The following is a 26,011-nucleotide window of genomic DNA, read 5'->3' on the forward strand; positions in this document are numbered from 1 at the left end:
CTCGCACCAGAGACCTCATTCTTCATGGCTCGTTCTCCGGACTTCATACCGAGTCATTTAATTACAGCGAGGTCCAGCGCGGTCGATGTTACACTAGAATACATTCAGCCACACCAATGATAAGAAATAAATGTTACGATTATCTCGACGCAGGTAGCGATATTTGTTATTTGTTTTACGCTGTCATTCGGCTCGTTGCCAGCCGTTTTTCTGCGGCCTTACGACAGCCTGCGGTAGAGAGAGGCCCCGTTATGAAATATGTATTATCGGGATGGCTGGATGACAATGAATCGCTAGGGCTTCATTGGAATTGCATTGCGGTGCACACGAAATGTGAAATGTTTCTCCCGATCGAATTTCAAACGGATGCTGTTTACTGTTTTGAAATTATATATCAAGCGGATTGTATAATACTACCTCTTTGACTGATCGTGAGAACGAAAGAGGGAGACAATAGAGGGGAAAAGTCGTTAATGAGCAGAGACGAACATTATTGTATTACAGTTCTGTGTTGTAAGCTTGTTTATGTTTATAATTTTAGGCTGTAAGATCGGTACTTTAATATTTGGTACTCGAGTAGATTATAATCTTGCATAGCGAAACACGAGTAGAGAGTATTTTACTACGATCTGCAGTAGTCTACGTAGAATTTCAGTTCATTGTGATGCAGACGAGTTCAACAAGCACCTTTAAGCTATCTTCCAATAGTTGACACTGTTCCGTTCCGGGTCCATAGAACGTCATGCTAGTACACGACAAGGAAGCCCGAACCTCATTGTAATGCCTTTTAACATAGCACGTCACTGTGACATACTATGGTCCGTAGACGAGGTTACAAAGGGGTATGTTTCAAAATGATCTTCACTCCCTTAACCAACTTGTTTTTTCCCATCGGATATCTATGGTAGCTCGCCTTTAATACTCTCTTCAAATACTGTTTTAGTTTAGTATTATTGTTCTGGATTTTACCTGTTATGAAATTACGAAGACACTCTCGTAAATTAAACACCTATTGGATCGATGCATATAAAATTTTCAATTTTAAATGCATATAGACTCCTTGGAATATTTAAAATTAATTTAATAATCATCTGGTATAGAAATTAAAAAACATTTAAGCGCTGTAAAAATTGCTTGTTATTTAAAAAATGATAATTCGAGCTAATAAAATAATACGATAAATGTAAGATCGAGGAACTATTGAGAGATTGTGAGAAAACTCTATATTTTAATGCATTCTCTTTATTTCTTTGAAGCAAGGTGACTATGTATCTCCATTCGTCTTGAGTTCCACATGCCATTTAACTGATGCGGAACTATCTGTCCATTTTCTTTACTTTTCCTCCTTGTGAATGACTAATAATTGTAAAGTGGCTCAGTTTCGTTTGAAATATTATCTTCCTTGTCGTTTGACGTGGATTATTTTCAATGATCTCTCTTTAAACATTATTGTCAATGGCATTTCCTGGCCTTTCTCCCAGCTTATTCTCTAGTGAAAGATCATCAGTCTTGAATTCTATAAATCAACGTTGAAGTCCCGTAACATTTACATAAACTTCTTCAAATGCTATATTCATACTTTCAGTAGATTTTACTCGATAAATGATAAAAGGCGTATACTCTACGGTACCTACAGTCGCCAATTAGGATCCAAATGAAATTATTCAAAATCCAAATTAAATTATTCTATCATTTGTCGCTTTTCACATCCTTTTTCAATAAGTAAAAAAATAAATAAAAGTAAGATAAGAAATATTTTTTTTACTTTTTCTGTTTTACGTTCCGGCTTTTCAATTAGAAAATTAAAGCACAAGCCGCTAAAATTCCACTATTCAAGAAACGCGTTCATCTATTACAGCAGAGGGCAAGCGATTTCGATTCCGTAGCAAACAAAACTCGTTTCCCTTTTGAGGCTCCAACAGCTTATCAGTTTTCCATAGGCAGTGCCGCGCGTCCACTCGTCGCTTTGTGTGGCTCTATACGCCGCAAAGAAGACCACAAACGGGGTGTCAGTGTCCCATTGCATGAGATAATGCATTAAGTTGCGTGAGTACGTCTACGCACAATGGCCTCGACAACTTTCGTGCCTTTGTAAGTACATGCCCCACCATCGCCTGGCCTCTTTCGACCGATACAAACGCTGCATAATAATATCATTGAGCGTGACCGGCCGGTGAATCATGATGGTTTAACAACGACAAACCGAATGTATTCGGAATTGAGTCATTAGCTGCCTCATCCGGTGATTGCACCCTCTAGTTTCATGATATCCACACGCGAAGGCACTCTACTGCCTTTCGTACTTCTCTATATGCGAAAGCATCGTTTTCACTATGGAAACAAACGAGCTTATTGATAGATACTTTTTGCCCACAGTGTATACTACTATACGCTACATACCGTTACATACGACGGACTGAAAATCATAACGGGCTGTCAAGATTCTACGAATTTGAATGTAGTCGTGTCTGTCATTCTTTTAAAAGTATCATCCCCTTAGTTCCGTAAGCAATTGAGTTCTATGATCGAATAACATTGAGATTTTTATCATCGATCTAGATATGTCATTTTGATACCATGTATGCTGTTACTCAATACTATAATATCGAAGTAGTTGGCCATTGGCAACTGGAATATTCCGAAAGTTCGCGTGGCAGAAGTAGTTTGCTGTTTTAAGTGGCTGGGTCAAATGTGGAAGTTCAACGATGGCAAGCGCGAACGGCATACCTTTGTAATTAAGCGAATTGGTTGTCTAGTGGTCGTCTGGTAACGATAAAAATTCGTCGTCTGGTAACGATAAAAATTGATCGTCAAGTTTTTAACGAGCAAACTGTGTTATAATTAAGATACAATAACATCGTTCAATAATTACAATTAGAACACATGGACCTTCGTTTCTGTATCGAATAATAAACTAATCACGAAATCGACGAATAACGAACTTCAATCAAGTTATAACCACATGCAAGAATTTCCAACTACACTCAAATATCGTATATGCGCATATTATGTCACATAAATGGCAAATTATCTTCAGCTGTCCACATTATCATTGAATATGTTGAGGTTATTAGATGTATAAAGCGAGAGACGCGTGGATAAATTATAAGGTAGAAAAATATATTTTAAATACAGAAGTGAAAGTACAAGTATAAGTACAAATAATAATTTGATCTGGTCCAGATCCGCACGCTAACAGTGTTACCCTATAACTGAAAACCCCGAAGCCAACGTCGCCTGTCGGCTGTTTATGGTCTGCCTTGGTCCCAGTCTTTTTTCTATACGCTGTCGATGGCTTCAGTGCTTCAGAAAGCTAAAAAGACCAGATGTAGAGTTTTCTTAAAAGTGGTGACCTTCAATAGAATACATAAATAATTACATACATATACAATCACATATAGCAATTAGAACCACTCAAAGATTCAACATCTTTCATTTCAGTTAGCTTTACATTCAAAATGTGAACGAAGATCTAGATAAAGCTTCAAATGCTCTAACAGTAATTATTCAACGATGTTATTATATATATCTTGGCATAATATTACCTCTATAGAGACGAAATTTTTGTAGTTTAATATTTGAGAATATTAAAGAGAACTAAAGAAGTTTCGAATTCATTAGCAGATCTAAAAACATCAAAGGCGTATCAGCGAAATTATCCACATTTCATCCGGTGTCTGGCAACTTGTTCGCATTTCTATACAGACAGATTATTCATGGCAGAATTCTCGTTGCCGTCTTGAATTTGTCAATGAACGAAAGCTTATGTTAATCACCGAGACTCTTGAGCAACCGGCATGATATTTCACCGGATTAATACGGGATCCTCTCGGGCAAGAAGATACGTTTTAAATCCATAGAATCGAATTATAGCATTCCAGCGTGTTTAATTCGGCTCTCGAAATGGCCGAGTGATTTATAATCCGCTGGTGTCAGACGATCTGACGATCGCGCGCCGGTATCTGGAGAATGCAGATCCCCGAAATCGAGCCGTGAAGCTCGTTGACATTTACAAGCGTTGTAATTAAAGGTCTCGCGTGCGAACTTTTTGCCCGAGGTCGATAATCGCTTGTCGGCTTGGCTGCGTTCGATCCCGAGTAATCGACAAAACTCAACGACTGAGATTTTTCGAATTCCATCCATGATTCCCCAATACGTATCTTCAACTAATGACATGTAACTGTTTTATGGTGTAGAAATTCCTGAAATATCGAAAAGTTGAACAATACTCGAAATGATTTTAAAACTTCCACAATTATATTCGGAACTCTTTATTGGATATTACGTTGGAAAATAATACGTGGACTTCACCCAAACCTCTATCTGAACTTCCATCAAAACTTTCACCTACACCTTCATCCAAGTCTCCGCCTAAACGTTAACCTCAAACGTCCAAGAGAAACTCTGAGTTAGATTTTCTTCTAACGCGATAAAAAGCATTCAATTTTTATTAACGAAACTTTTTTCTACCTGTAACCATTTCTGAGTTAGCTCTTAAGGAATCAAACTTTCGAGGGTGTCTGATTTACCCTTTAAATTTGAGTTATCGCAGGCATATTTGACTATTCTTCGAACCTACAAAGTTTCATCCAAATCAAAGGGACACCGTTGGCGACCCTTTCCTGTTAGAAACGAACGATAACGACACGATCGTCACCGGTTTCGCGAAAGGGAACGCTGGTCTGATCGAACTCATTAAGCGGCAGCTGACTTTCATTTGTGCTGCTCGTTGACAATCGGGCCGGCGTAATGCCGGCGCTGTTTTCGAAAGTGGATCGCGTGAGCGCAGGTGGTACCCACCGGGACTCTCTACCTGTCGTACGTGCGCATCCCGAAAGCAATTACGGCCGGATGAGTAAATTTCGAGCCGCGATCGTATCTCATTCTCCGCTTAGCGTTCGCTTCTTTCACCTCCTTCCTCTTTCTCTCCCTTGAGCCTCCACTTAGTTTCGCTTCCTCCTCTTTACCGCGAGTTCTGTTGCGCCGCGATTCCCAAGCTCCTCTTCCGTCTCTCTTTTTCTTCTTATCTACTTTCCTTCTTTCTTTGCTCCTTTCGTGCGTCGTCTTTTTCTTGGGAATTCTGGTTTGGGCAGTCGTAGGAAGTATCGCGACTGGGTGGTCCACCCGGTGGCTGCATTGAGACGTCAGCACCGAAGTAGCTTGCTCTCTCGAACCCCTTCATTCTGGTGTGCGTGATCCTCGAAACTGTGTCGGTGCCTGGTATCCTCCTCAAAGGAACACTGTCCGCTTCGCGTATAAACGCCACGAGGATATCGTGTTCATGGAAGAACATTATTCCCTGCGGTTCGTGCGCACAACTTTTCGGCTCACTCACGTTCACTCCCTTACGTAATTGGACTCCCGTGTTCCACCAAGTGATCGCCGTGGAACGAGCTATAGCGTTCTTCTCAAGTTCTGATTCCATTTGCATAAGGTGTAGGTTATAGAGTTCTTGTTCACAATTTTATAACCTTTTGTCCGATAGTGTGATTGCATAACTTGTAAGTCGTAAAATTTACTTCCAGAATCCCTCTTACACGATAACTTATCAATCAATGATACTGGTGACTTGAAAAGTTACAAATTGTACAGAAGTAGATGTACATTTGAACGTTGAAGTTAGCTATTTATAAAAAGATTCTATACATTCTGAAATATTTATCCATGCTAAATTCCATTGTCTCTTGCGGATTAAGAAACACTCTCATCGTATATGAATTAAAGAAAAACTAAGCCTACACGTGCGTGCTGTCGAGAAATTAAAGCGCACACGTGTTTAATTAATTTCTAATCACGATTACACGATTGCTGCAGTACGTTACGTAAAACATAAACTGTATCCCAACGGAATTATTAAACAGTATGTTTTTAAATGAGCATTCGACTGGTTCGTAATTATAAGTCGCAGTACCAATCGGAAACGTGTTACACGGCAAGTTAAGTAACGCTGACGTCGTGTCAATAAAGCTGTCGTTGCTCATCGCGAAAGAAAATATCGCGGCTATATTAATCTGATTGGAAATTAGAATCTACCCGGCTGTTCGTGATCACGGCCGATCGAAACGCATTGATAAATGTGACGCGATCGCTGATAATTGCGACACGCGTAAAGTAGTCGTGTTATCGATTACGTTCTCTCTTATGTTCCTCTTTGATCTCGTGCTGTTATGCTTTGCACGGCTACATTTTCTTTTGCTAAAAAATCCGAATACGTGAACTCGTTTTATTCTGTGCAGAATTTTTGTTCACATTTAAAAATCAATAATTATATTTTATATATTAGATAATTATACATAATATCACAATATAACGTTGTCATGAACTTTTAATAAAAACGAAGCTTTCAAAACAAACAACTGTTATTTACGTATGATGGTTTCCTTCTTTTATTAAAACCAATAAAACGACTAAAATGTTTCGTCTAATTATAGAATAAAATACTCTACAATTTTCATTCGTTAATGCTAATACTACCATAGAGAAGTTCTAGAAAATTTCTATTCCCTATTTGTTAACGTTAAAACGACCACACTTGGTCAAAATGATGAGTTTCAGATTAATGATTAATGCCTGTACATGGTACAATACAATAAATCATTAACATATATAACATAAATTACAATCAAATAATCTGTCTCAAATCTGTCCCAAAGCGTCGTAGTATACTACACAATGTATACCAACAATACCATTTGAAAGTCAACCCACAAATCGTCTATTCTTATTCTCCTCGTGTTCCACTTCACACATCGCACGATTACAAATTCATTGACATATAAAAAATAGCAGAAACAGGACGACCCTTTCTCGATTTCCCGGTGCTCAGATTAGGAATTTACTACGGAACGATCTACGGGACTGGCTGCATGTCCGACTTGTCGAATGGAGTAACGACGGCTCTTTGTTCACGTGAACACGTTGTTCCTTTTCACTTGCAAATAGATTCCCGTGGGTACACCACACCTGAGAGGATCGTCGCAACCGATGAAAGAGAAAAAGACGTGGATGAATCCGGGCCGTGTTTCGCCGGGCCGTTGCACACCACACTCAACCGAAGCGTCGAAGGAATGAACGAGATCAAGATCCTTTGCCAATAGTTCAACTCCGCATACGTTCCGCTCAGCATGTATGTAGATCAGCCCTAGTTAACATATTCGATCTTATTCGACACGTATCGATCTGCCCCGTTCGTCGTGTTGACACTTCGCATGAGAATTTGAAATTCGATGCATTTGAAATTAAGGAGTCGAAAGGATGAACGACGTGAACGCAGAAAGTAAAGGTTTTCAATAGAAAGGAAAAATGTATTTTTATTAATTTTGATGCCCACAGTGGTCACAAAAAGTATTGATATATTATTGTATATATTATATCATATACATACTAATCTATTATATCAGTGTATTTATTGTATCATTTGCATATTAATTTATTACATCAGTGTATTTATTGTGTCATTTACATACTAATTTGTTATATCAGCGTATTTATTATGCCACCTCAATGCCAGTTTATTGTATCAGTATATCTATTATATTATCTACATAGTAATTAATTAGATCCACGAGTTTTATATTTCGTATCATTCCCCTCTTACTGTTCTTGTTTCCAGAAATCGTGTAGAAAAAAAGTATCTTCATCGTGGAAGGTTTTCCTTCTTTTCTATCTAACACAAATTCATACATATAGTCCCCGTGAGCGAAAGATTGCGCAGAAAGGAAAAGAAACTCTAGATCTTATTTCAATCTAAGAGTACTTTATTCTCAGGTTCTACCAGCAAATAGTGCACTGTGATATAACACCGTGTTCACGACACAAATTTCACTCGAGAATTTTAGAAAAGAATAGTTTCACTTCCTGCACTTTACAAAACGTTTTAACCTAGAAGATTGCTCGGTTCGAGGGATTTCCTAGAAATTGGCGCAAGATTATAGACACAAGGAATTTCCTGTGTTTTGTACTGTTATCAATTTTTATTCCGGCGATTTCCTTCGTTATCCGAAGTAGGTCGGTTGCTCGATTTCCACTTCTTTCCGATCTCTCAACTATCAACTATCGTGGGAAACGCAGGAATGGGAAATGCTTCAGTTTAGGTGCACACACAGATCGAAATTGCTTAATGTACTCGATCCAGAAGGCATTGATTTGCTGGGTGCACGCTACTGATACTGGCACACGCGGACTCGCTGCCATCGAGATTTAAATTCTCACAGGAAGACGACTTTCTCCGTATCGTTATATTTCCATACAACCGACGTGATTCCAATTTATACTTTTACTTTCGCCCGGCCAATTGTGCGAATCCTCCTTCACACTCTTTTCGCGCATAAATCTACTACATTATTCGCATTATACGCAGCTTTTTGAAATCTTATTAACACTGTAATGAGACGTCGATTCTTAATGCGGTGCTAACGAAATTTCGGAAAGTTCCGTATAAGCACATAATATATTCATAAAAGTGTTCGATTACTTTCCTAAACCATTTTATATGCAGTAAACGTTGGATATAACGTGCGAGGAGCATCGTATTATAACAAAATGTGCTTGGAATATAAGACATTGCGTAAGGCATTTGTTGAGCGCTTTCACCGGGAAAGACATAATTGAAACTGAAACATTTTTCTGTTCTAAAACTAGTTAAGACTGTCTACTTGCTTGAGGAATGCCGAAGATAACTTAAGCAAAGCAATCTTAACTAATTTTTAACGAATGAATCTTTCAAGAATAACAAAGTTTAACTTCTAATTTCAATCAATAATATAATGTAGCTGATTATCAATTATAATGATCGATGTGATGGTAAACAATATTCAAAGTGAAGCAACAAAAATAAAAAAAGAATCTGATGAGAGTCGTTAGGTCAGGTGAAGTAACAATTTCGTAACTGAACGAGAAACAGCGCCGAGAGAAATGATCGTACAAATCGCTTAATCTTGCATTAAAATAAATTGCTGGGAAAACAAGTCTAATGAACGTCACAGAGAATTTGGTACACCAGAGGAAATACAGCTGATTGTTATTCCCGGTGAAAGACGAAACAAAGATGGTAAGAGGTAACGCGAGTATCACGTGCAACATGCTCGTTGCTTCTGATCCCACTTGCAAACCGCCTCGAGGCATTTTCGAACGTAGTAACACACGAACCGAGCAACGCTTGCCACTCGTGGGAAGATGGAATTGGGTTAAATCTTACGGGATCGATACGTTTCGAAGGATAAGGGAATTGTAGCGATCAACTCGCCCCAGACATTTGTCAAAGTCCACCGGTTTCCAGCGAACGCCCCGTTTGAAAAATGAATGGAGAGCGCTGCGAGTTGGCGGCACACGAAATCCGACATTGTAATGAATGTAGAACGTCGTCCAGAATAGCATTGCGTACATGACAACAGCGAGATGTGTACGACACTGACGATAACTGGTAGAAATTGCATGAAATTATTTTGGTGCTAGGAATTGCGCCGTGGTCGTGTCCGTATAATACAGGATGGATCGACTCTACACAAGTAATATTGGACGTAGCTCGCTATAGTAAGATTATTCTTTTGCCGAGTAATTGCTAAACATTGCTATAAACAAATTTTATGAATATATCATTCGTTATACGAAACTAGGAAATTGTATTAGTAGATGCTATAACGAAATACGACTGTCATTACATTACATTAAAGAAAATATATTAACCTTCCAACATCGATTAAAATATCAACATGCAACGTACAAATTATGATAAATTGCAACTACCTTCCATCATTTGACATTGCACCACAATGTATTTAATATTCAAAGACCACCGAGGGGCAAATTTCCATGGAAATAACAGAAAGCGACGTTTAATGGTCACGGTGGAAACCAGATTATTAGGAAAGGAAAGGATCAATAGCAGAGCACGATCAGGATTAGCAGCGACTATGGACGTTCATGCTGTTGCATCCGCGTTTCATTCGGTCGACGTGCATGAATACATGTGGCAACCACGATGTTCACGATATATGGATCACCGTATTAGAGCAAGCCGTTACAGCCGCCTTTAACGTGCAAACACGATACGAGGAGCTCGTGACATTGCACTGTCTATGATAATACGACACGTGAACTCCATAATCTGGTCTACCAATGCAGTCTTATCCCCTTGTGCACACGTGCAATCCGGCTCGCTTCGAGAAATCTAACTGTGCCAGGGATCCAGGAGTTTTACGAGATCGTTGATGCCCTGCACTTGATACTCGAGATGTTCGAATTGAATAGTTTGACCGAGTGTAATAGCCTCGGTGGAAATATTCGAACAAACTGGAGTCGTTTCGTCCTGAGATATGAAATTGCTTCGAACTTCGAAGGAGAATTGAATTCGTTCATGATTCCTATGCGTTTTATATTTGAATTTGTAAGTGTACGAAGATACATAGAACGTGGTTTTTTGTTTTAATAAAAATTTTCAATAGGAGTCGCCCTCTGTTCGTACGAATATTTAAATATAATCCTTTACATCGGGTACGATGTGTGCGAGATAAAAGGGATGCAATACGGTAATACGACTGAAACGAGTGGAATGATTTCAAGGAAACACACGTTCAGACAGCTGGTATTAATGACCACGTGATGCACGGACCACACACGTATCAGCGAAACAATCCCTGACGCGCGTGCACCCTCCGTATAATGACACGGTATCCGCGAACATAGTAGCACTAATGCAGCGTGACAACCTCCGGCGCGCTATAATTTTAATAATAATAGGGATTTTGGCCCACGGAGATTAATAGCAAACCACGACCGGTTCAGTCTTTCCCCGTGTCTTTTGACTCTTCAAACATTCCAGACCTTTCGACGCACTCTAGTTCATTCATAGGAGCACGAAAAGAATCCTTCGATTTATTTATCGTTCTTTTTCATGCAGAGTTACAGGCAGTTTTTCATTTCCACTGTGAAAAGAGATTCTTGGAAAGGATGGGAGAATTCTTTATAATATCTTCTTATTCGAGCCTTCAATTTCGAAATATATATATTTTATCAAGCTTGAATCTCATCGAACAGAATAAGAAATCGTATCGTTCAAAAGGTTCTTTCCAAATCATTTAAACAAAATCAATACTATACACCAGTCTACGTTTCTTCTCCAATCGGATTAATACAAATTACACGGAATAAAGTCTATTCGTCACGGGCTTTATCTCGTAAATTATCAAATGAGCGTGAAAATCCACGTGGTTATAATCCGTGATTAAATGATTTTTTCTCTATTCTATCCCCTTCAGGTTATCGTCCATTTTATGCGTGAAACCTTCCGACGGAAAGTCGTGGCGACAGCCAGACACACTCTCAAATTAATTTCCATGGATTTCCATGTGCGCGAGGCAATACCAGAGCGAAGCAGGCGAACGCGATCGTTCCTCCGACGAGTCGGCGCGGCAATTAATTGGACGCGGCTTTAACTTTACGACTGTCACTATTATACGGCCTTTACGGCGAACTCGAAGGCGGCGCGGGCCGCGCTCCTCTCACGGTACAAGATAGTTAACGATTAATACGATCGCCCGCGTTTACCGGCGCGTGTTTCACACGCTGCCCGGCTAGACGACACTAATTACGCTATCAAGTAACGCGAGGGAGTCGCGCACCGTCGACGATAATTGCGTCCAACTCGTCGCTTCAATTGCCACCAATTGTTTTCTCACTGTCCCTCCGCGTTTCCCACCGTTCGCTATTTTCCCGTCACCTTTGTGCTCTACTCTTCTCTTTCTTTGCAAGATCTTGAGCTGGAGGAACATTTCGTTATATGACACGAAAATTAAAATGTTTATATTTGTCCTTCATACGCATCTTATTATGCTATTGCATATATCTTTGTTTTCACTGCAAGTATAAAAACACGGAACATTTCTTTTTCTGATTTTCTGTGACTCACAAAACTATTCGAACACTTAAGGAAATTTTTTATGAATATATACGTGTTTGAAATTTACATTTGATGTTTAGGATTAATAACGTTAGAAGTAACATTTTGGAATTCCATTAGCATTGTAACGAGACCCGGCTATTCTGGTTGGTGAAATTTAAAAGAGAAATTTTCCTTGCAAATAACGTAAAACACACACTAAGGACGCGCGTATATCGTTTAAAATTTCTCTCACTGTTAGGAATAATCTTAGTTTTTCCAACGCGGTATCAATAGATCTATTGTTATTACAAATTGCGAGTACAAATTATCAACGATTAGTCATTTCAATATTAATTTGTCATAAGAGCAACGGTATATTATGATATCAGGTCAATGAGAATCAATTCGTGACTTTGTTCCGCGCCATTGGAGATATACGGTACTTTTAATTCGGAATTGTCTGTATGTAATTTTCTTTGGTTGGCGAATAATTCGCAACACGTATGTGTACGTAACTTTTTCATGAGCAAATGTGTTCGGAATACCAAGGTTACTTTGTAACTTTATATTTGCACAAACGCGACGAAGTTTATACTTGACATTAGCACCACTTGTTTTCTCCTATTTCGTCTGTAATAGAGCAAAAACTACGAAGTTCTCCAATTTCGCGCGATCAATTCAATTTTACAAACATCCGGTCATCACGACGTAATTATTTTCGAGGAAAAAATTAAATAGCGTAACTGCATTTCACGGTCATATTATACACATACACAATGTATAACAACGATTCAACTGGGGTCAGTAATAACAGTAGGTACATTATATTAAAGTTATTACTGCTCGTTGTTTTTAATGGTCTTCCGTAGTTCTACCCGAGTCATTTGTAACATACATTTATTTAGTCTTCCTAATCGTTTTTACACATATGCTATTTGTAGCTTAATTTCTGTAGTTTTTAATCATTTTTATTACGGATACTCATACATTCCTGCAGTAAAGTCTTAGGACACTTTGTTTTTAATAAAGCTTCTGTATCTTTCTGTATTTAATATTTAATTAGCGATTTATACGATACATTAGATACTCTTTTTATATCAAATATTAAGTTGAACTATGTTCCATTCTAGCACTATACGTATTCGTCGGATTTGAATACTTTTTAACATATTCATATTTTGAATAAAACTTTGTTTCTCATCTTACTTATAAGTACATATATCTTCCATATACCTTTCATTTTAATTTCTTTGCTACAAGTTTAATACATGCATCGTCGATAGTTCCAATGTTAACACACGTTCAACACAAGCATCTCCTCCTCTCCTCTTCTCCAAATTTTATCAGGTATCATTTATAATTCGCGCATGGCCAAAGCCGTTGAGACTCGAAAAATAAAGCAAAACGACCAGGTAAAAGGTAAAACAATTTCGTTTCATCGAAAACAGGTACTCTTTCATCGAGGCGCCAAATGAATTTTCGAGGAGGGTGATTAATGTTCTCGGCAACGCGGTCGATTAATCAGCTGTCGATTATGCAAATTTTTATTTGGCGCACGCTTCGCGAGAAAGTTACGGTAAAATTGACCGAAAGAAGAACAAGAAACGAGGCCTACCGCCAAGTACAAGGCGTACAACGTCGAGATGAAACTTCCACGGAAAAGAGGTTTCTCGGGAGAATCGGCGGAGATTTTTGCTTGGTCGTGCCGCACACGAGGCGCGTATGCAAAGAGAGGCCGAGACGGCCTCATAACGTATGTATCTCGCTTTCTATCGGAGCCCCTGGAACCATATTAGTGCATCCTGTGTTGCGCAAACTGCAGCGACCGCCTGCAGTCCAGTTCCATATTAGCCTTTGCGTCGTGTCCGCGTCTACTTATTAATTGGAACGTTTCTGCGTAATATTGTATTATTATAGCGAAACATCCGTCATAACGTACCGTAGCTATGTCTTTAGAACTTATAAAATCATCTTTGGCAAATTAGACCTAATATATTACATCTTTAATCCACTTTGTGCGACTCTCCAATTTCAAATACATTTATTTTCATGTGCAACTAACTTTTAAGCTAACTATCCTTCCGCCAGTACATCGGACAAAATCGAATTATTAATTGAAGTTTGTTTTAAGACGTTCTTGAACGTTTGAGAAAATAAAAATATAAAGCAAAAAATTATCTCGTATAATAATACGATATTTAGATTTATATTGCGTCGATAAAACGGATTTTAGCGAAACGAGAAAGACGTAAGTCGCATAATTTTCGATATCAAAAGACGTGTTCGAGACGTGTTTGGTTAACGTTACCCTTTCGAGCGGTCATTGTCGATCCGCTTGATGGATAGAAAAATGAATGCATGCTGGATTATAGTTCGAGTGCTTTCTTAAAAAGTAACTGACCTTTTCCCGAAGCTATGCTCGTTGTAAAGATGAAATCGGGCCGACATTTCGTGAAGTGTTATTTTTTCCGAAGGAGATCGAACGATAAATATTGAACTTCAAGCGTGGACCTCGGGTCGGCGAGTCACGATTTAAAATTCAATCTACAAAAAATATCTGAAACACAGCAAGATTGCTGTGAACATTTGTGAGATCAAGTAAGCGGCGATAGCTTTCATTGTTCGAGTTTCCGTTAGTTTGAGGCATATTAAAACGGTCTAAAAAAAGTTAAGTAAATTCTAAAGTTGCTAAGGTCTACACAGAACAGATTCAATCTATTAGATCGCAGCACATAAAATATTATACGTGTGAAATATGAATTTTCCAAACTTCTTTTTTGCAATCAATACACACTATTTTCGTAAATTTTCTACACGTTATTTTAAAGCTTAAAATCGTCTCTCTCTCATATGACCCTCACTATTCAAACATTCATATGTATAAATCCATCATAGGATTCATTGAAACATAATCAATGAAATATATACTTTATATAGTTCAAGAATCATTTATGATGACTGAGCTTCTCTATGGACAACAGTAGTCAATATATAATGTCATTAAAGTAGGAATATGAAAGTCATACGAAGTCTGATAAACTCAAATATGCCTTTGTATTTCATTTTTTCAGCAAAACAATCGCAGAATATCTGTAGGTCATATCTATTCTGCAATTTTTAACAGCATTGCTCATGTTTTACACTATTCTTTTATTTGAATAGTAATAGGAAAAATTGATATATTTAATTTATATCCTAAGTGGAGAGAAAATGATATTATTTTAAGAAACATCTTAAACACTGAAAAGCATATCTATGTCGACTCATTTATCATACGTCTGTCATTCTGCCAGGTACCGTAATATGCACACTTTCTTAAAATCCACATATCAAGTAGACATCGTCTGGAGGGTCCAGATTACAGCGCGACAAAAAGCCAAGTCGTCCCACTTTTCTCTAATTCGCGTGAAGGAGCAGCCGCAGAACGGTGCATTATGTCCCCGGAACTCGCACATCAAAGTGAGTTCACCAGCGCCGACCTGCACCTTTTTATCCGACGCGACTCTTCTTTGAAAACTCTTCTCAGAGCTCGTAGTCCGCGAATCAACAGAAATATTATTCTCTCCGGTCGAGGACACAAAAAGAAGCAGCGAGAGTTGCGCGTTGAAAGGCATATTTAACCCTGTCTTGTGCAGGTTGACGAGCATCAAAGAGGAAAATCCAGTGGGTTACGCTGAACGTGGAAAGAACGCTACCTAAAAATAGAGAATCGCACGAAACGCGTGTGGTACCGACGACGACCTCGCCCCAAAAAGGGGAAGGGACGAAGGAGGGCTGACAATGAGCACGGTAGGAAACAGGAGATCCAGCCGACAGTGTGACATTTCAGTGATTTAGCGAGACGAAATTTAATTTTGACACAGAGTTCCAAGATTTGTACAAATTTAACAAGTACATCTAAATAAATTTATTCAAATCTAATTCAAATCTAACTTATTCTAATCTAATCTTTTTGCTTTTTGTACAGTATGTCAATCAAACTGAAAAAATTTTATATTTATATTCATTTCTATGAAATAAGGAAGAATTTTAAAGTACATTTGTTTTCTCGGTTGCCGCGATTGATTCGTTGTTTTAGTGATAAAATAAAGCTTTCGAAAAAGACTGGAATTAAATAACGAAGATTGGTCGCTAAACTGCATAATTTGTTCGAAAACGTCGTGCCAGATTGTTAAAATGTTACAGCGCGACGACAAAACTGTCGTGCGACCAAGAGAACCGAGTCAACGGCCCGCGAGAAGCGGAAGGGGCGGAAACGGCCGAGTCGCGCATAAATAAGCGGTTGGAAACCACAATGCTTTTGCGGGGACGTCGCGTGTGGGCAGAGACGCGCTACGGTACGAGCCTCTTGACCTCAAAATCAATGTGAAACAATTTGACTGACGACCTCTGCTGTGGCACGTCGTAAATCATAGCCGCGTCGAAGGAGACGCTGTGCAAGCCATGCATTTGTTCCCGCGAACCCGTGCCAAGCTAGAAAGTAGAGAATAGCAGAAACTTTTCCCTGCGTGCGAACCGCGAACGAATTTTTCCGATTTCTCGCGAGGCGACGTTCCTGAACGGTCATCGATGACAATAGCACGCATGAAAATACGTACCCCGAAAATACGGGTCTCTTTCGTTGGCGAGGAGTCACGCAAGTAGTTACGTGTGGTTGAACGTTTCGGATTGAAACATGGTGACGGACGTCGGGATTTCAACGAGATTGTAGATAAAGTTTGGCTGATCTGTTACTGAAAATCGTTGAAATTTATTGAAAATTAGGGAGAACGATTCTTGATTGCAATTTTGACTTCATTAAATTGCTGTGCGAATAATTTGTATTTTAATAGATTATATTTAAGGTTTTGTTAATATTTATTTCATTGAAGAATTGCGTAGATAATCTGTGCTTGTAATGTAACTTGCAATTCATATTCCTAATCTCTTAAAATACGATATAGTAAAATTTTATTACTGTAGTTATTATTGAAAATGATGAAAAGAGGTTTTTGGCAGCAGCTTTTAGTTGACTGAACTGCTGTATGACTATTTTGTGCTTGGAGATCTTCACAATTTGTACTCGAAACTTTTATTTCATTAAAGAATTGTTCTTCAAGCTTACAGAGCTTCATTCAAATCGAAACCAGTCCGTTCACAATCTACCCTTGTTGCTTCATCAAAGCAACCCAAAACGAGGAGCACAAATCAGACTCGACTAGTAGACATCGTAAAAGCATCTCTTCTTGGCGGAGCGTAAGTGGATTTCACCCTCGTCTCAGGCGATTATAATCACCACAGCCGATCGATGATCGGCACGTTTCGTCGTGGCACGTGACTCCCCTTGCCGTCCTCGTGACCGTTTCACGATTCGTTGTCCACCGCTCGTTAGGCTAGTCTCGCGATTTACGATTTTACCGTGCGAAATACGCGCGAATAATCAAGAGAAAAAGAAGCAGAGAGGAAAGATTTCGCGCGGCGGGGCACGTAGCGCATGGCACAAGGAGCGGAATCGCCTGTAATGACTATGAAGCATCCCTGCGAGGTCGATCCGCGGCCGAGCATTATGCTTTCGTAAAATATCACGATCAGTCGCGCCACGAATGGAAGTCGACGATGATCATGCTTCCTTTACATCGCGCGTACATAAAGTGCGAGACACGCATTGCGTGTGACCCGCGTCGCGCAATCAACGTCGCGTTAACGCACGGTATTCAACCTTGTCGCGGAAAAATAACGTTGATCGAGGTCGACGTCGGCTGTCTCGATCATGATAGTATAGTTGCTGCAGGAGATGTGATGACGTAGTGAAATTTGTCAAGTAACTTAAAATACTTTGGAGAACATAAGGTATTAAATCCTCATTCACAATCATGCGATGTCAACTAGAAACTATATTCTGTCACCGTTTCTTTAAAAAATGTGAAAATTAATTTTTATAAGTATAAATTAATTTTTTCTAACACAGCCGTTATTAAACAAAAAGTTACGAAGATTTAATATCATAGAATTTCAATGAAACATTTGCAGCCTCATATTTAAAGGACTTCTGACGTTGTACAATGTGTAAATATAACTTTTTGCTTTGTTTCAACTAAACTAATTAAACAATCTCATATTTATGAAATCTATTCCTAAAGATCTTCTTGCAAAAAATGATTTTACATATCTATTCAAATTTATTATTTATTTTATTTGTAATTTGTTATATATTATAAATTATAAATTATTTATTTTAGTAGTATCGTGATAGAGAAAAGTCAGAGAGAAATACTATACATCGCATAAAATGTAAACTAAAACATGCATAATCGAAGTGCAGCTTCATCACAAATACGATAAGTATTGCATTTTAATATAACTTGTATCACATCGATATCACTGATTTACATCAACAAGAAATTAATACAGTTAACTGTAGAATGAAAATACGTTTGTCATGAAGTAGCAATTGCTACGTTATGCAAATCGTTGCGACAGACATGTTTCTAGAACTGCGTTTGTTTTATTCAACAGAGCACATTCGTTCAAAGTTTTCCTATTTTTCCGAGATCTTAACAAGTCGATTACAACACGCTCTCGTTACATTTACTTCGTTGTATCTATTCAACTGAACGGCACACGTTAACATGCATTAACCATAAGCGCGTCCTACATTTTTAGAAGTACGATCGGATGATCTCGAGTGTCAAGCGTCCTCGCAATAACTGAAACAATAATTAACTCTGTCGCGTTTCGTTATGTGCGACGCAACGAGTGGGCAGCGAAACTTTCAAACCTCGAAAGCTTATCTGACACTCCGAATCAGTGAACAGTAGACCTACGAAACAAGCGAGTGCCATCATTAGAATTCGTGTCGTTTCCTTTACACGGCCTGAAGGACTGATTCGAAGTTCCATGCTCGAATAATTTTGTAACCACTTTTACAACAATCCGCGAGTACCCATAACAATTCTTTATTTCATGTTGATTACGGATTCGCAATACGAGAAAATGTTTCGCTTTCGTATTCCTACTGGATTTATATTAAATGTAATTAATAAAGTTGTTCTTAAGTAAAATCTTAACACGGTCGTTGCTGGTGATTTTATAGAAATCCTAAAATAGAAAAGTACATTATGATTAAAGCAAAGATAGGACTTTGAAGAGTTGTCTTTTAAATATCATATTTTATGTCACTTTGTGTTGTTTATTATAATTCAAATAAATGCAAAAAATTCTTATTGAGGTTTCTGAGATAAAAAATAGTAAAACATACCTCACTATCATTATCATTTTGCAATAAAGTAACTTTTATTATGTTATCTAGGTATTTCAGATGGAGTTATTAATGAAGATTTACTGATTCCTTGAATGGAACATTCTACGAAACGTTTAATTCATCATTCCGTATTTTGTGCTTATAGAGCTCTGAAATATAGGAATACGCAGTTCGAAGGAAGCCATAAAAAAGCATAGGGTTATTTTCTCGTCGCTTTATCGGCTGAAGAAGAATGTTCCATTCATACTTTTACACACCATTTATGGACGCCTTATGTACGCGATATCAGCCTTATCAGCACTTCTACGCCACCTACAATTTAATGCTGCTGTATGCGCATGTAGAGCTATCGGAAAAGGAAAGACGGCGTTGCAAGAAATGCTACCTGCGCAGCAAACAATCGTGGAACTCCTTGTCGACGAGTATTCAATGCCAATCCCAGGGATTCAAATATCGTTCTAATTCTTTGTCCTTTATTACACGACAACTTCGATATTTATGACGACAATGTAAAACAGCCGAATATTATATTCACCTATTATAAGAAACAGATAGAAATCTTATTAGCGAAATGTTTTTCCATGAAAATAATTTCTAAGATCTTTTGTTTGTAATATTTGCTATTTTTATAAAATAGTATTTAATCATTTTTAATATTTACGAATACATATCTATTAAGACAAGTTTGAAATCAGATTACGATTGAGATATCAACCTATGGATCGAGTAGGAAAGAAATGCATAGAAATTGTGTAAATGCAATATTATTTAAAAAAGAAAATACTAGTTTCAAAAAAAATGTCCATAATTTAACAAATATTTTATCATACTGCTCTAAATACTTCGGTTTCTTTACACTTCATAAGATTATAGGATTCAAATGGAAGAAAAAATAGCGGTAAAAGAAATATAATAACCGCAATGTTAAGAAATAGAATTCAATAATGCAAATTAGCTGAGAAACCTTAATTATAACTCAATATTAACGAAGTCGAACTAACATGTACTTGTATATTTGCATGTTAGTGCAGAATACTTTCCTTTCCAATAATCAATAAAGTTAAGGTATTGCGCAAGGATCAGTTCTACCTGGCATTTAATTTCGTTACTTATACAGACCTGTATCCCTACAAAATTTATTCGAATGCTTATAGGTGCTTATGATCATCGTGATCGATTACCTCGGGTGTGGTCGGTCCAGAAGTGAAAGTACCGTCGTGACAATAAAGATTCTACATTATTATGCCTACCATCTTTCGTGAAACCATTGTCGACAGTCGAAAGTCCCACCGAAAAAAAATATCCATTGCTGTAAATTTCGTTCGTCCGATACTTTGCTGGAGTTCGCCATTCCGTGGTGCCAAATGGAGATATTTATGCTCTGTTAATCATTCGACGCTTGAAACTAATGGAATTTGTAAAATAAAGTTCAGGCAATAATATTATTGACGAATTTATGAAACGCGACAGTTAACTTTCGTTTTGTCGAATGTAATACGAATCTTAGGTACAATTGAATTCTCCGTATTTTTTAAACTTACGAAACGTTCGAATTAAGGATGATAAAACAAGTAACCAGTTTAATTTAATTTCATCGGGATTATTCGATTCGGTGTCATTATTAATTACTATAATAAATAAAACTTTCGCAAAATGTTTTACAACATCGTCGATGATCGTTATCTTAATTTCTATGGTCGGCGAACAGTTACTTCGTGAAAATTTGTCAGACACGCGCTCTCTCCTTCGCCGGAATCACTAATTACATGTAAGATACGAAACATTTCACTAGCGCCAGCCCATTAATATCAACTTCGACAGACCACGAACACGGTGGTCCGCTGAGGGAGGATTTCTCGAAGTTGTCATTAATCACCGTATCAAGAACAGGACAACTTAAGAGAGACTTAGAAAGCGTCTGGTTTCCTCCAATAATTCCGCTACCATATGATCACTGAATTGCAATACCACCAAGTTTATATTTACATACTTGATCTGACTATGATCGTAACTTTAAGGATAGGTCAATACATATATAATTTATTTCGTTTTCACGTATTTCTATTAAAAGGAAAGCCTACATCCTCGAATCAAGTACGAGGTATGTTACTGCTAAATTAAAGAGGTCATTGTTATGACTGACAGTTATTCTAATGAATAGATTTATACATATACACATACATATATACATTTATTCTTCAGTTTGGAGATTGCTACTGAAATCTAATGTAAAACTTTTTCGATTATATTAATCACATACATTAATTACATCTTTTGAAATTTGACTACATCATAGAAGATGGTACAATCAAATGATTGATTTAAAACAGGGATATGTTTTACCAAAATACATCAAACTTTTTAAAATTCTTACCTAAATAATTGCAATTGTGAAATAGTCGTAATTATTTTAAGTGTTTAATAATATACATCTTTTTAATGTTTTGTATCGATTTTAAGATATTACTAATAAGTACATCTTTACGCCATCTATCATGAACGTATTTCAAATTATAGTTTATTTAAGATCATCAAGTATGTATTACCGTATATCTAAGATAAGTGAGTATTTGCAAATTAATGAAAATGATCTTCTGTTTTTCTCTCTAAAATAAACATTTATCGTAATTTTTGATAGAACAGAATGTTTAATATTTGAAAATATATTTTACGCGCGTTTATCTGCATATGCTTTTCTCATGTCTAAAAAATATTCCGCTAGATGACGCTCGCGTACCTTTAACGAGATACTTGTTTAACGACGAGCGGTAATGTAAAAAATGTAAGTTAAATAATTATTTAATTATTTCATAGCTAATTGTTGTATTGTACACTTTTCGGTCATGAGTCAACTTCTTTTTTTATAATTTAGCTCATTTTAATACCAATCGAACTCATTATTTCTAAGTATACACACAAATAACCTCAAATTCTTATTTTGCATATTGTATTACTGTGTATCTCATTATAATGCTTTAAGAGATTTATTAACGTACTTTTTTTATTTATATCAAACATACAAAATTTTTACAAATATCATAGAATATCTTATATAAAAATTCATAATAAATTTGTCTATTTGTTTCAAATATTTTTGGTCATGTAGAGCAATCACCTATAAAATTGTCTTGTTTACAGTTGTTAACAAATTTCAAAATACTACTCTGAAATTTGGACGGATGTTTCCTTAGACCATTATCAGTCTTTTTGTTAAAATGTAAAAAGTTCTAAGCTTCAAACTAATTGTACATTACTGACACGTGAGTATATTACTTATGTGTTTATAATATTTAATATTAGATACGTCAAAATAAATAATCATAACCGAGTTGAACACAAGCTTTTGTTTGATGTAAATTATCTTTTAAATAATATTAATTCTCTAAATAAACATTTCGTTTGAAGAAAATGTACAAAAGTAGAAGATAATATCTGTATCTCCCAAGACACTGTATCTTACTTTGGTGCCAATCAATGTACTTGATATCTTATAGTTAGTATTATGTACCTACTTAAGGCCACAAAAGTTCTATATTCGGAGATTGTAATTCTTCAAATATTTTGTACATTGACAACACAACTAACCAACAGTATATCTGAAAAGACAATCAATTATATAATAAATACAATTTAAATATACGTTGTATCATATAATAAGATATATCAACAAATAAATTGTTTTATGCTTACGTTATAGGACATCCAGAACCAAATACACATCGCTGCAAATGTTGCATCAAGCTATAATCATGACATTAAGATATCAATTTACAAACCTGCAAAAAATATGTTAATGGAATATACAAAACTTACATAGATGTAATAACCTCCTACAAGCCAAAGTCCAAAAACTAATTGGAATAAACATACAATGAACCATAATATAAGCCAGGGAAGTAACCATCCCCTTATTCCTTCTCTTAATCCATGCATCATCAAACCGCTTGATATTATCAAGAGAGCAAAATAAAAGATCATAAATCCTCCACCAATTTGCATTGCTAAAAAATCATATATATAATGTGTAAATATAATGGAGTAACTGGTATATATATATTACCAATACACAATTATATTACTTACATCCTCTAATATCAGCCTCAAACAGAGGATTATACAATTGAGATGAATCTCCTCCATTTAATTGATAACATACCAATGTAATGCATATTATACTAATTGCCTACAACAAGAGATAAGCAGTTTGAAATCATATAAAACTAAATACAGTGAAACAGTTATATTAAATTCAAAATACATACAATTGTATAAAAAGCAATAGCTTTGCATCCTGTCTTGATGTTATTGGTCCAAACAAATGGTGACCAGCAGGATTCCAATATGGTCATGATTCTGTTAAAATAAAAATTTACGTGTAATAATTATAATAGCGTCCATTAACTAGAGAACGCAGATGATTCGATTAATAAACACCACCCACTTGTTAGTGTATTCAAGATTCAAGGTTTGGGCGTCAACATGTAAAAGGTCTACCAACATACAAATTCCATAAACTAGAAAATACTAGCGAACGAATTCAATGAAAATGTTACTTTATATCCATTTCTGAATGCCACTTTGAAATTTAAATTTCCAACTTAAGTAACATATTAATATATTTCGAAGCGTGTAAGAGAAAGGTATTAAAATCATTAATGTCGAACACCGTTGTTACGAATGAAAATTTTATCTATACATACGAAAGTATAACATCCAAATCTTGAACGAGAATATAATTAAGAAAAAACTGCTAGTTTTATAATCATACAAATGTGAAATTGGAGTTCGTATTTTGATATTTTAATGTAATTTACTTTATCTCCTACTCCACGTGATTGGTTATCAGATACACCTTCGAAGGTACGTAATTTTCAAGTTTACTTACGTTTATAAATAAGATAGCTTTATTAAATTAAATCCTTATTATAATAAGTAGACACCGGTTACCAGATTTCGAATATTTTAACCATTTGGAATGTTTCACTGCTAACAAACAATGCCACGCACGCGTCAGTAAGTGTACTGTTAATGGCGCCGTGTCAGCGTTTACTTCCCCTCCACTTTGCTGCAGGATTGTTATGGCGGTTCCCTCAATACTCGAGCGTAAGCTGATAGAATGTATTGTCTCAGTTCTTGTAAGTAATGTTCAAATTTCAGTACAGAAGTATCGGATATATACAATTAAAACATGACTAGTGGGTTTATTTATCAAAGGTCGAACAAAAATTTTTTTATTTTAATGTATCTACAATGAACTGACAGTTTTCCTAAGTAATAACTTTTACAATTGGAAAGTTTGAATTGCTTTAATTTATTATGTATAACATAAAATAGAATTTTATCACAACATTACACATTTTAAGAAACTAATTTATTTACTAAAATACGCAATAATTATATTTGCAAACTTTAAATAAGACATTTATTACGATACAGTTTCAACATTACAAATATATTTTAATAAAACAGATAAAATAATATGATAGAGATTGTGGTTTGGAAAATTTGATAATGTGTTTCTCATGAATTACGTGAAGTTTTTTTACATCAAAGAATAAATAGAATTACGTGTTTTACAACCGTCGATAGTAAGCAATGACGGAAGAACACATTCGTTTAGTAAAGTGTACCTTGGCGACGCAAGGATAAAAATATCGTAATTAATGTATGTATATTATCAACTATCGAACGTTGTCGGTGATTAACCCGTGGAAAATGTAGTTCAATGGTTTCGAATTACTTGCTTGCGGTTTCCGCGGGAAGCAGCCATTTTGGTACCGCAAATGCAAATAAGCCGACTGAAACCAGATAAGATCTGATAATGCAGTCACAAAACAAAACCGATAGCCTTTGACAGCGCTAAATGTTAAGTCCTATAAAGTTGTCTAAATACAACGACAGGAAGCTTTCACCTGATCTGTTATATGCTGATACCATTAGTAACGAAACGCATGAAACAATAGAGTTGTAGATGCAATAACAATGTTCAAAGGACATGGATTGCGAGATCTGTTTCGCAAACTAATTTCCGACAGTTAAAACAACAGTACAAATGCTTATCAAAATACGTAATTCATTCTATTTAAATGGCGCAATTGTAAACAACAGAACGTTTGTTATTTTAAATGATACGTGTTTGATGGATCCTTCCATCAGACGCTAATACGGAATGTCAGGAGACTCACAATTGAATAGAACGTTGTAAAATTCACGCGAGCCTCTTAAATTCCTATAGTCATCGAACACGATAGCATATTGCATAATGAATGAGGTATTCTTCTCGGGACAACGAGATGATCGTAGTCTTCGTATTTCGATTGCGTAATAAAACATCGTAATTCAATTGTATCAATATAATTCAATAATTTCGATAAAAGTTATTACCTTCGTTTTATTGAATTTTATTTATATCGTACTTTTTGATTGAGTTCAACTATTATAAGAAATAGAAAAGAAAGAGAATAAAGCGACAGCAACCATCGACTAAAAATAAAAAATCGCAAAGGGATTGCTTCAAGGAAGGAGAAAATTGGTTTGCAGAATAATATGGAGTAATGGCATATTTGATCAGAGCTACTGCTGCGAGAAGAATTTATCTCATAGTTGGCATTCGATCTGCAAGTACTTACGTAGAACGGTCTTTTATTGTAGGCATATCTAGTATTAAGGAGATCGTGGATATTGCATTCATTGCTACTCTCGAGGGAAGAAGATCATTACGTTGCCATACAGTTCATGGAAAAAATATACGGGTATTATCCATTTTAACAACGTAAACGTAGAGCGACAGATGCGTTTCATAGACTCCCGAAGCCGGCTAGTCAAAAAGCTATAAATATGTAAGTATGAATGCCTGGAACTCTTCTCAGTCCCTTGAATCATCAAAATTCTCT

General features: G+C 36.5%; 2 protein-coding genes and 2 long non-coding RNA genes across 10 annotated transcripts in view; 3 read left to right on the forward strand and 1 right to left on the reverse strand.

The window, feature by feature from the left end:
- LOC122567064 overlaps positions 1 to 15,723 on the forward strand; it is a 76,506-nt gene extending 60,783 nt beyond the window's left edge. The window contains exons 1-3 of one of the 3 annotated variants that reach the window (XM_043725169.1): positions 13,241 to 13,631; positions 15,172 to 15,337; positions 15,514 to 15,723. In XM_043725169.1, the coding sequence (XP_043581104.1) occupies positions 13,522 to 13,631; positions 15,172 to 15,337; positions 15,514 to 15,555 (318 nt within the window). In that variant the 5' untranslated portion in view covers positions 13,241 to 13,521 and the 3' untranslated portion in view covers positions 15,556 to 15,723. Of the gene's footprint in view, positions 1 to 13,240; positions 13,632 to 15,171 lie in introns of those variants that run through there. The other 2 variants (XM_043725160.1, XM_043725179.1) reach the window with 2 other exon arrangements.
- Positions 15,724 to 16,845: 1,122 nt separating this feature from the next.
- LOC122567073 lies at positions 16,846 to 19,666 on the forward strand. 4 transcript variants are annotated; one of them, XR_006316691.1, is made up of 3 exons: positions 16,846 to 17,707; positions 17,826 to 17,923; positions 18,097 to 19,666. It is a non-coding gene; the product is annotated as an uncharacterized LOC122567073 (long non-coding RNA). The 4 variants fall into 4 exon arrangements; XR_006316689.1 differs by having other exon boundaries at positions 16,846 to 17,923; XR_006316692.1 differs by having other exon boundaries at positions 16,846 to 17,923; positions 18,100 to 19,666.
- Positions 19,667 to 21,825: 2,159 nt separating this feature from the next.
- Positions 21,826 to 23,002, forward strand: LOC122568739. The gene is made up of 3 exons (XR_006317188.1): positions 21,826 to 21,900; positions 22,257 to 22,378; positions 22,816 to 23,002. It is a non-coding gene; the product is annotated as an uncharacterized LOC122568739 (long non-coding RNA).
- On the reverse strand, positions 22,320 to 24,146 carry LOC122568730. Of its 2 annotated transcripts, none has more exons than XM_043728833.1 (6): positions 24,004 to 24,146; positions 23,381 to 23,471; positions 23,202 to 23,301; positions 22,932 to 23,119; positions 22,809 to 22,859; positions 22,320 to 22,714 (listed from the first exon to the last, which is right to left on the reverse strand). In XM_043728833.1, exons 2-6 carry the CDS (start codon positions 23,465 to 23,467, stop codon positions 22,631 to 22,633), a joined length of 510 nt encoding a protein of 169 aa, XP_043584768.1. In that variant the 5' UTR covers positions 23,468 to 23,471; positions 24,004 to 24,146; the 3' UTR covers positions 22,320 to 22,630. The 2 variants fall into 2 exon arrangements, with proteins under 2 accessions (XP_043584768.1, XP_043584759.1); XM_043728824.1 differs by lacking the exon at positions 24,004 to 24,146 and adding an exon at positions 23,560 to 23,996.
- Positions 24,147 to 26,011: the final 1,865 nt, after the last annotated feature.

The sequence above is a fragment of the Bombus pyrosoma genome, linkage group LG1 (genome assembly GCF_014825855.1).
Source record: "Bombus pyrosoma isolate SC7728 linkage group LG1, ASM1482585v1, whole genome shotgun sequence".
NCBI lineage: Eukaryota > Metazoa > Arthropoda > Insecta > Hymenoptera > Apidae > Bombus > Bombus pyrosoma.